At 23.8% G+C, this 12,107-nt stretch overlaps 2 protein-coding genes across 2 annotated transcripts; both read right to left on the bottom strand. All coding sequences in view use genetic code 6, as the record gives it.

Annotated features, from left to right (window-relative positions):
• Window positions 1-2: 2 nt before the first annotated feature.
• On the bottom strand, window positions 3-4,562 carry TTHERM_000715791 (EF hand protein; the record flags this gene model as incomplete). Its single annotated transcript, XM_012800184.1, has 4 exons — window positions 3-360; window positions 419-924; window positions 981-1,615; window positions 1,940-4,562. The coding sequence occupies 4 exons, from the start codon at window positions 4,560-4,562 to the stop codon at window positions 3-5; spliced, it is 4,122 nt and encodes a 1,373-aa protein (XP_012655638.1).
• Window positions 4,563-5,363: 801 nt separating this feature from the next.
• On the bottom strand, window positions 5,364-11,333 carry TTHERM_00715790 (EF hand protein; the record flags this gene model as incomplete). Its single annotated transcript, XM_001031938.2, has 14 exons — window positions 5,364-6,058; window positions 6,122-6,404; window positions 6,460-6,735; window positions 6,791-7,129; window positions 7,412-7,641; window positions 7,701-8,052; window positions 8,143-8,497; window positions 8,571-9,015; window positions 9,077-9,509; window positions 9,576-9,914; window positions 9,964-10,305; window positions 10,454-11,088; window positions 11,147-11,215; window positions 11,279-11,333. 14 exons carry the CDS (start codon window positions 11,331-11,333, stop codon window positions 5,364-5,366), a joined length of 4,848 nt encoding a protein of 1,615 aa, XP_001031938.2.
• Window positions 11,334-12,107: the final 774 nt, after the last annotated feature.

Below are 12,107 nucleotides of genomic sequence, written 5' to 3'. Positions count from 1 at the left end.
CTTCATTACTGCTTTCTTTTATAGTAATTTATAGGGTGTATTCTATGTTTATATTCTAATAAGTCTGGTCTATCTTTTTAGACACATTAAATACCACCATTTAAGACCACTAATCTTCTTACTCCTACCCTTAAAAACTAACTAACAGAATCGAGCATATCTTACTATTTTTCATAATTAAATACTATCACGATTAAGCTCATAAATTCATTAGATTAATTGTCTTCAATATTTTCAAAACTTGTCAATTTGTTTGACTTCTTTTCTAAGTACTACAAAACAACTTCATTTACTTTTCCATTTATAAAATGAGCATATAAGCTACCCTTAATGCAAACCGACTCGTACTCCTCCTTTGTTCTATTTTAATTTTTAAAGAAATTTAAATTAAATTAATTAAGATAATTCAAAAAATTACCTTATGTCAATATAGATAATATGTTTTTATTTGAGAAGATCAAATATTGATGCATAAAATATAGGTCTCTTTGATAAAATTGAATACATAGGAGGTATCTCCCAAGGACAATCTTTAAAGAACTCTTTTTGATAATCATTCCTCTCATTTTCATTTTATATATAACTTAATGTCAAAAATGTTTCCTGAAGAGTCTTCAGCAAATATTGTGCATACTTCCAACAATTTTTAGTATTTACAACTCCCTCTAGATTTCTGATACTTGACATCAATTCATTAGAATCTTTCATCATCAGATGGTCTTTTAATTCTATCATTAAACTAACAGCAAAGCATAAAGTGAAATTACAATCACAAATGATAAAGTCCCATATTTTCAAAACGGTGTTGATATCAAAAACCATTGTAAATAAATTCAAAAACCAAGATATAGTATAGATTTCTGGATAAAACTGTTTTTCTTCTAAATAGTCACTCAATTAAGGATCTTCTAACCTTAATAACCACTAAATTATAATAAATAAATTAATTTAAAATATTCTTTAAATCAACTTAAAATTACTTTATAAATAAGAATTTTCTCTTTCATGATATAATCTTCAGGAGATTACTGAGAAGATTGGTGCATAAGAAGGGATTTCTTTACTGTTTCCTGTAATATCAAAAGAGCCTATGAAGGAGAATTATTTGGAGCTATTTAGAGTGCTGCAAAAGTCATAGCATCCATCCCTTGTATATAGTAATAATTACTATTCAAATTTAAAAAGGCACAAAGAATTTCTTTTATTTGAGATTATCCTTTCTACGATGAGCAAAAGTCTGAGTATTAATGGCACCTTGGCAGATCATTTTCAATTTATTTGATATCGTTGTTTTTTTCATTATACATTAGAGGTACACTTACCAAAAACTTGTAAAGTTTATTCGCCTTTTAAGGTAAAACAATTACTTTTTTGTATAACTCTGACCTCAAAAATGAAGGCAATTCTACTTATATTAAATATTGAGGAATCTATTTTGGACTTAAAACCCTTCTGTCTTCATACAATAAATTCATGTAAAATAAGTATTCTTTTATTTTAGGTGATATTGAATTATTAGGAGCAATTAAATTTAAAGGGTAGGGTTGAAATTCTCCTTCGTTGTCTTATGAACTATTAGCAAACAAGTCATTGTTAATATTGTTTCCTCCTTATCCTTCATTCATAAAATTTAAACAATAGAATAAATAAATTAATTAATTAATAAAATATTTTCTATTTAAAATGATGTACTTCAAAAATTACATATTTCTAAAAAAAGTTAAAAATGCATTATTTATTTGAAAAAATTCATTTAAAAATATCTTAGTTTAATCACTAAGAAATTATTTTTTTAATCTTATGTATCGTTTATTAATTTCCACTAATTATTAAATTGTTATATAATTTTTTATTAAAATTTTAAGATTTCATTAAAAATTATTTAAAATTTAGTTTCCTAAATAATCGTTTGTTTAAACAAAAAAAATTTAATGATTACCTTGAATTTAATTCTAAGTGATACCAGATGAAGATGTTCCTCCTTACTTTTAGTTAATTTAATTGGATTACTGATTGGTATTTGAGTTTTAAATATTTTATTAACCTTAACTATTTTATTAGTTTTGGTTTTCATTTTTATTTGAACCCCAAAATTTACTAACTTTTTCGCTTATTCTCATTTTTTTAAAAAATCCAAAACTAATACTTGTAGAACTTTTATCTAAGTCTTACTATTACTGTAACTATTTTTATTATTCTGCTTATATTTCTTTTTACTTTGAGTTAGAATTGGATTGCAATTATTATTATTGTTATTGTAGTTATTTTTAGCTTATTGAAGGACTTGTCATTGGATTTTATGCTGCATCTTCAACAATAAAAGAAGAATCTGCATTTTATTATTTATTTTATTAATTATTTATTGGTGTTTAAGAGTTCTGTTTTGTTTATTTATTTTATTACATTTATTAGTTAGGAGCTGCTATGCACATAGAGAGATCAGGGTCATTTAAGATAGTGGATAGATTTAAGTTATTGTTTTAAAAATTATTATTGCCTCCATTCTGGTCATAGGCTTAAAAAATAGTTGACTCGTTTAGCATCAAAGTCTAATTTAAAAATTAGCTTTAGTCTAATTATATTGTATTATTAAAATTAATAGCATTTTTAGCTTGCTTGCTTTTTTCTTGATTAACTTTAAACGAATTAGAGTTTTGATTAAATTAGTTTATTCCCATGTACTCTGATAAAGTTTATAGCTCTTTTACACTTTTAAGCACATTTTGATAAAAATTTATTTCATCAATGATGTACTAATATATTGGCTTGCAATCAAACCTTAAATTGTATGAAGTATCACAATCATAAATAATACTTTGAAGAGATTTTTTTAACACAGAGGATTGAGTGTCTTTCATGAAATTGAAAGAAAAGGCATTGAAAATATTCTTTTTACTATATTTTTGAATAGTTGAATGAGATAAAATGTTTGGCTCAAGCTCATTGAAAATAATATCTATGATTATCTCTAATGGGAACAAATCTTCAATATATTCCATATTACCTTTTTTGACAACTTCATCATAAGCACGATTAAATGAAATTTTTTTTACTTTTTTCTCTTGCATGATTTATTTGTAAAGCAATTTGAAATTTTACTCTTCTGTGCTTTCTCCGCTGCTATTAATTAAAAAATTACTGTTTTATGTTATTTAATCTGCTTCATTCTCATCTATATCATTTTCATCATCACTTAAATCAAATGATTCATCATTTCTTTGTGTATCTTCTTTTACTTCTATATACTCCTAGCTCTTCTCAATAGTATTATTACAGCTTTTATAATTATTTAGTTGTGTTGTAGTGGATGCAGTATCGTTAAAGCTCATAATTTCCATTTATTTAAATACACTATGATTAATCAATTCTAAAGGAGTAGGCCTTAACTCAGGATTTACATATAAGCATTAGCTAATAAAATCTCTAAAAGAATGTGAAAAATTATTTGAAACTCCCTTGTAACCGTTAAGATATTCTTAGAATGGATTTAAATAAGGAAGATAGTAAGGAGTTTACAAAAAAATAGATTAATTAGTATATCTGTCATCTACTATAATTTGGAATATATCTTCTATGAGTTTACTTCTATCTATTTTATATTGCTACTATTGCTGAGGCTATTCATCTTACTCGTATTGTTCTTCTGTTTGTAAGATAATATTCTCCTCTAAATTATTACTGTTGTTAAGAAGATCTTTTTTTCTTTTAGAATCTATGCTCTCATTCTTAAAACTTTTGTTGTCAAGTGACTCTTCTAATTCTTTATTATTGGCGAGTATCTTATTCTAATTGCTATCTAGGTCCTAATTGTTTTAGTTTTGATTATCATTCTTCTTCTTTTATATTTCTAAATTTAAATTTAACTTAGAAGGTTTCTAAATAAAATATTTTGCCATTAAATCATCCTCTTTCGCAAAGTTTTCACAATCTGCCATACAATAACGTAGCAATAAACCTAGTGACCAAACTTCGCCTTTTCCACAACTAAATTCTCTATGCTTTACATTATCTTTTCCTAAAATATAATATTCTGGTGGCCTAAATATTAGATCTTCTAAATTTTCAGGCAATTTATTAAAAGCATCCAAGTAGAATTAACCAAAGTTATTTAATTTAAACTCCTTACTTTCACTACAATAAAAAACTTAATTTGGGCTAAAAAAACCTACTTCTATATTATGCTTTTACTATAAATATATAATGCCTTTGAGCAGACAGTATGCCATTTATAATAATTCCATTTCTGTAAAAGGGATACCATTTAAAGATCTCCTGAATGCTAAATCTTAGACACTACAATCGTATGCTTCTTGAAATATTAAATACCTGTTTTAAAGTTATTTTTGAGCTCTCATTTCAATGTATCTACATAAATTGCTATGATTTATTATTTTTAAATCTTAAATTTGTTCAAAGAGCTAAACATTTTTTCTTTTTTCACTATTTGATTATGCAATGTCGTGGGTATCATCTAAATTATTTAATATATGAATCTAATTAATCAATATTGATTTATGAGTTTTTTCTTCATCTAAATGATATAACTTGTTTTAATTCTTCATGATTTTACAAAATAACAACAATATCAAATTAAATTTTTTTATAATATTAAAAAATATTAATTAATTTTTTTTGCATATCTTTTAAAGTCTTAATAACTCAAATTTATTGACAGGCATCAAGCTCGGAATATATAAAAAATAGAGCATCAAAAATAGAATGAATGAATTAAAATCATCTTACAAACATAAAAATTTTGTTTTATCGATTCGTTTTTTAAATTAAGTGAATGAATGATAAAAATTACAAAATATTTTTAAAAACAATAAACTCAGAAAAATCATAATTTATTTTTTTTTAATTTTTAACAATATATAACATTCATAACAGGTTATGAATGAAATTTCAAAATTAAAGTAGCAAATAAATAATTATTTATTTCCTAATTATATTTTAAGTTTAAAAATAAATAGATAAATTTAAAACAAAATAAATATAAAACATTTTTTAATTTATTTAATATTTTTAGAAGAATATTAAAAATATTAAATGAAACATTTGTTTTTATTTAAGAATAAACTTTCAATATTATAGAGAACTCAATACATAATTTTATAATAATTATTATTTAAAACTAAAAAATGAAAAATTTAATAAAAAAATTAATTAAATTTTAATTTATTTACTCACAAAACTAACTAATAAATAAAAAAATTAATTTGATTTACTAAAAGTATTTTTTATAGAAATTAAAAAAATTTTTAGCATTATATAAGAACTTTTAGAATTTTACATAATAATTAATATTAGTAAATGATCTATTTAATATAAATTCATTAATTACAAAATTATGGAATAATTTGTCAGAATTAAGACTTGAACATTACAGATGCAAATTCCTCAATAGTAATTCCGTTTTTCCCATCTCTATCAACATAAGCATACATATCTTCAAGTTCTTCGTCTGTTAAATTTAAGCTCATTTACTTAAAAGCAGACTTAAATTCAGAAAGAGAAATAGAATTATTTCTATCTTTATCAATTCTTTCAAAAGCATGCTAATAATCTATCCTTTTTTCTCTTAAAATACGACCTATCCTGCTAAATATTTATTTTGTTAATTACTCTTTTGGATTTTCACTGATTGAAATTCTTTGACTTTACTAGTCCAAAGATAAGAAAGATTAATAAATTATATTTCCTCTATCATTCTATTTGACTACTCTCCTAACTAAATGATTTATTTCCTTGTCACTTAAATCGTCTTTTGAAACGTCTTTAATTGTCTTTTAAAAGTCAACAACAGATACCCAATCTCTACCAACAGATTTCTTTTTGAACTCTTATTCATAAAGCGACTTGTATTTCTTAACATTTTTACTGAATTTTTGACTTAGTTAATCATCAGGATCTTGCTAGCTTACTGAAATAGCTGAATCTCTTGCTCCAAATTTCATATTTTAACTTGAAAGCATGCTACCTTGACCTTATCTGATTTCGCTTTATTGAAGAGAAGAAGGCTCAGGAGTATTTCTTTCTATTTGTTTGTTCAGCATTCCTTAATGAAATAAATTAAATGTTAATTTAAAATTAAAATTTTGATATTTAAATAAGTAAATACCTTTCTTTTCTAGCCTTGTGAGTTCATTTTTGAGAGTTGATATAAACTCTTTGATAGAAACCTTTTTATCGTTATTTGTATCAAGGAATTCATAAAATTCCTTTAATTCATTAGGTTAGACTTTAATATTCATTTCAGCAAATGCTTTCTTAGTTTCCATCTCTGAAATAAATTTATCATTATTTGAATCAAAAAGATCAAATAGATCACCTCTTGTTTTCTTATTTTAAACCATATAACTATTGAGTTGAATGCATATGCTTTCAATAGTAGAGACTATATTCTAATATAATTATTTAAGTTAAAAAAAAAAATTTATTTATGAAGCAAATATTTACCTTTTCTTTTGTAAAAATAGAATCATATTTGTCTTGATGCTTTTAAGCTTCTACTTTCAATGAGTCAATGAACTCAAACAAATCAATTTGATCATCATTATTCTTATCAAAGTTATATGTAATAATTTAAATTTCTTCAAATTTGAGCTTGATATTGAGCTTTTCTGACAAGAAAATCATCAATTCTATATTAGATATAGTACCACTTCTGTCATTATCAATAAGTTTGAAAAGATCTTAAAATGAAAGTTTTTGCTGCTTCAGGTAATGCAATATCTTTTTTACAAGAATTAATCTTTAAAAAAATTCAATTTTTTTTTCTTTTAATTACCTTTTATTTTATTGTTGATATAAAGTGATCTATCTATCTCTAATCAATACTTCCCTAATTTTGGCCTTCAGAGTTGTAAATAAATTGCTTGAATTCTTCTAAACTAATTTATCCGTCTTTATTAAAATCGATTACTTTTAAGAAAGTTTGAATTTCGTCTTTAGAGATTTTCCATCCTTAGAATGTGAGATAATTACTTAGATTAAATAAGCTAATTTATCCATTACCATCATCGTCTATTTCTTTGAAAATTTAATTAACAGTCTTATTTTAGAGCTTTTTAGAAAGGAGAGCACAAACTTTTATACGTGTTCTTTCATAATTTCTTCTATCTTCCAACTTATTATTAGATATTTTAAAATTATAAATTATTAGGTTGTAAAATAATCAGTTTAAATTGTAACTAAAATATTTATTTTTAATATTTTTTTATCAAAAAAAGGGAAGTTTTTATGATTTTAATAATTAAAAAAAATTAATAAATTGTTAAATTATCAAAATATAAAAATATAAAAATTGTAAGATAAAAAAAGAAATTATAGGTTAGCTAATTTTAATAGTAATTTAATAAAAAAAGATATTTTAAATGCATAAATAAATATAATTTGATAAAATTATTACAGACAAGTTCTTCATTTTAAGCATAATGGATGTTGGCTCGTAACTACCCAAATTTTATTATTACCTTCTTTTCTCTAATTCTCTTTCTAAAAGAATATCTTCTGTGTAACCTGATGTGTCAATTAAATAGTTTCTGAAAACACTTTCGAAATTCTACTTAGTGAATGGTTAAGGAAGTCTGTGATAGTAAATATCAAGTTCCTCGTCAGGTATTTTTAAGCCAAGAGTTTCTATATTATATTTTATAATAATAAATATTCAAAATAAATAAATAATATTAAAGTCATACCCCTTACAGTAGAGTAGAAGTCATCTTTAGATATGTACTCATCCTAGTCTCTGTTCATAACATAATATGATGTAGTGAGTGCGAGACCTTTAGATCTAAGAGAGTCTGCAATCGTTCTTGATATTTTATTTTCCCAATCACGAGCTAGGAGCATATGCTCATATTTAGGCTTGTAGTCTTCTCCCCATCCTTCATACCAGTAAACCAATACATGGAGCTATCCTTTTTCTTCAGTTACACCTCTGGAGGTTTTTCCCATTATTTTAACTACAGGGTAGATAACATCACCATCTATTAAATTATTCAAATTTAAAACACCTGAACCTAAAATATCTTCTTCCATATATTCTTCCTTTATTAATTTTAAAAAAAAGTTATTTTAACTTTAGTTTGCCATAATATAAATCGAAAGTAAAAAATGTTTAAATTTATATTATCATACTTGATTGTGGTTTAAGTTATCCACTTAATCATTGAATACAATAAACTTCAGGCCATCATTTCTACACATAGAACGGAAGTTTTCATCTACTACTACATCAATGACATTTTCGTAATTCCAGATAGGGTTTGGTCCCATTTAATTAGGTGTTATGTAATCTTTACCCATAAAGTTAAAGAAGACAAAGAGTTAATCTTAATGCATAAAACCATGGCCTTAAGCCTTGTCTATTTTAATGACTAATCTTTTTCTCAAATACTCCTTAAACATTTCCTTTTCTTATTCTTCTTTAACCTTTTAAGTATTAAACTTCATTTTTTCTGAAGCCCATTCAATATTTCTGTTGATAGGGTATCTATTTATAAAAAAGTAATTAAATATTATAGAAAATTAAAATAACAAAAATTGCTAGTAAATTAATTAATTACCTCATTCTATATTTTATATTTAAACAAGCAATAAACTAATCTTAGGACATTCCACGAGTGGCCCTTACTTTAACTGTTTGCTCAATAACTGCACTAATTGAAGGAGAAGTATTTTCACTAATCAACTATCCCAGAGGTACATTAGCAGTACCAAAGAGTATAGCATTTTATTGCTAAACGTGGTACAGTTCTAATTTAAGATACTTTTCTTTGAGGAATGTTATAAAGAAATCATCTACTTTTACCTTAAATGTTGCCTAAAAGTTGTAACTATTTTTCTTTCCATCAACTATTGTGGTATGCTGCGTGTCATGATTATAGAAATCTACAGTAAAAAATGTCATTATTTCCTACATATTCAAAATAGTATCTGATTATCTCTAGCAAATATTTTCATCTAAATCTACACTTCCAATAAATATATCAAAGAAATTTTCTCCAGGTCCTACATATAGATAGATATATTAAAATTAGATCTATTTCTATTTAAAATTTAAAGTTTTTACCAAGTTCCTCTTCGGCATGATCTTCTGTAATGAATTCTTAAACATTCTTATCATACTTTACATTATCAATCTCATATATGTGTGTAGGTCCTTTTTAATCATCTACCATGTATCCTTTAATTGAGGCTAACTTAGCTAATTCTTCTGCCTTACTTTTTTAAATTCTGAGCTGTTCATTGAGCTAATCTATTTCCAATTTATGCAATCTTTCTTTCTCTCTATCTATTTCTATCTTTGTACGAAGCATGGTTGCTTATCTTTCTAAATGCAAACCAAGTTCACCCTTTTCTAAAATTAAGTGCTATATTTTTTTCTTTAGCTCAACAGGGTTATCTCCAATCTTTGCATAAACTTCATCTGCTCTATTCTTCTCTGTTAGCTCTAAGTGTCTCCATTTAGGATCTTTACCATCCCACTTAACTAATCCCAAAGCCTAAAAAATAAATAAATAATTAACTAAATAAACTTGATGTATATATTAGTTATTTTTAATTTTTACATCTATGAAATCAGATTGCTAGAAATCAGAGAGCTTTTCTCCTGCTAGAGATCCCTTTCGAAGTATTTCTAATTCTGTTTTAACTTAAACAAATTCTTGTCTTTTTTTAGAAAGCTCATCTGTTAATTCCAAGTTTTATTTTTCAACAAACTTAAGCTTCTCATTTAAATTATCATTCATTTCTTTAAGATTCCTTACTTCTTCTTTAATTTTAAAATTTTCTTCACGTATTTCTCTTAATCTAACCTCATTAATTGATTAATCTTTGAAGTCTCTAAATAATGGATCTATAGCAAGCTACTGAAGCTGCTTTTCTAAAGTGTTATTTTTAGCTTTGACCTAATTAATTATTTAATTAAAATGTATTTTACCAATTTAAATAAATTACAGTAGTTAATTCATCTTCTAATTTTTCATAATGCTTGATTTCATTCTTCAAGATATCTATTTCTGTTTTTAACTCTTAGTTATACATTTATTCTTTTTACTAAGCTAATTATGCTTGCTTTAATTAAGCTTAGCAATTTTATAATGCAATTCTATTCTATTCATAATGAGAGGTTATGACTTCTTATTTATTTTATAAATCTGTAATTCTGACTTAGGCTTCAGTCACTCTTTAGTGGCCCTTATCTTACTTGAGCACTTAGTCTTATAGCATTTTAATTTACTATTCACTCTCCTTCAATTAGATTTTATAATTGTCAATAACCTTTAACATGTCACTTAGCTTTAAAGTTATAATAAGTAAATTTTAAATTATTTATTTCAAAAAATTTGGTTTAAAAATATTTTAAGGTCTTTTTAAGAAATATTCCATGATTAATTTGTCTATTAATTTTATAATACAAAATTTATAATTTATTTTGTAAGCTTACTTTTTATCTTTCTTCTTCTGATAATGCAGCCATATTTCTTTCTTATTCTTGTTATTTAATCGCTTTAATTAATTTATTTTGCGAAGCCACTTTTTATTTTTGATTAATGACACTTTTAACTGAAGCCAAAGCTTCTATTTTTTATTTTAATCTTGAGTTTTCAATTTTTAAATTTTCAATTTCAACATGATCAAAAGAATCCAAACCTTTTGTGTCTCCTTAAGAAAGATTTCTAGAGTTGTAGCGAAGATCTTTTTTAATGTGAGAAAGCTGAGTCATCATCTTTTTTAGTTCATTTTCTAAATCATTTTATCTAGATTTTAATTGTAAATTATGCTAATAAGTAGTAACAAAGGCATCAGTCTTTTCACGATCATTCAATTTATTCCAATTATAGGGTTTAGCTGGTGATTTAAGTCTTTTTTTATTTAATTCATTTTCAAGTTTATCTCTATCTTTTTGAGAAACAGTTCCTTTAAGTTTCTTAGCTTTTTCTTCATCACTTGAATAATTTTCTTTATCATTTGTTCCTTCTTAAAAAAACCCTAAAATGTTTTAATCTTGATTCTTTTACTATTCTTTTTCACTTTTATATTTCTATCTCTAACCTTAACTTAATGGATCTTGCTAGCTTTCTATATTTTTATGAATTTTCAAAATTAATGAAAAGAAATTTTTATGATGTAATAATACCTAAAATACTTTTTTTAACATCACCCTAGTATTTATTACCAATTTCAGATGTATCAGATCTTTTGCTTTCTATATTTTTAATTTACCATTTAATTAATTAATGTTACTACTCACATAAATATAATAGATTACTTCCAAAGATATTAGCTTTTTCCATTTGCAAAGCTAATTCACTTTTTCTACTCATTTTATTATATTTGCTTATTCTTTTTTGAAAATAATGAGAGGATCAGAAATTCTCTTAAATATATATATCTGTCCTAAATTTTAAAAATCTATTTTGTGATGATTTGAATAAATCTTGATTCTTTTTTATTGAAACTAATTTGAATTCAACTTAATTAAATATTCAATAAATTTTATCAAATAAAACACTGGAAAAAAAACTTAATCAAATTAATATAAATAAATTTACAATAAATACCAAAAATCTACACAATTAAATAATAATTTAATTCTATTTAAAAGTAGTATTTTCAAAACCCTAATTTTTAAATTTAAATAAAATATTTAAAAATAAAATCAATATAAATTTTTTACAAAAATATTGATAAAAAATAAATACATCAAAAAAGTTTTAAAAAAAAATACTTTTTTTTTGAAAGAATTAATTAATTTTGCAAAAACTGAATAAAAATTAAATATTAATGAATAAATAATTTAATAATATAATTTTTGGTTAAAAATAAATTTTAAATAATTCAATATTTTATTAAAAAAGTAACAAAATTTTATCAATTTATGAAAAAAAGATTAAAAATTTATTTAAACAAGTCATCATTTTAACTTATTTCCTTATTTCTTTTAAATAAAATAAATATTTTAATTGATTTAGATTTAAAATGAAAAAGATATTTATTTTAAATAAAGATTTTCATTAAATAAATTATATAAAGTAGTAATAGTTTAAAGAGACCACTTTCCTGATCAAACTTTTTTTAGAAAGATGATAGACAAGATT

This window comes from Tetrahymena thermophila (genome assembly GCF_000189635.1).
Source record: "Tetrahymena thermophila SB210 genomic scaffold scf_8254377, whole genome shotgun sequence".
NCBI classification, from domain to species: Eukaryota; Ciliophora; class Oligohymenophorea; order Hymenostomatida; family Tetrahymenidae; genus Tetrahymena; species Tetrahymena thermophila.
The sequence above is the reverse complement of the archived record's forward strand: the minus strand, read 5'-3'. Positions and strand labels throughout refer to the sequence as shown.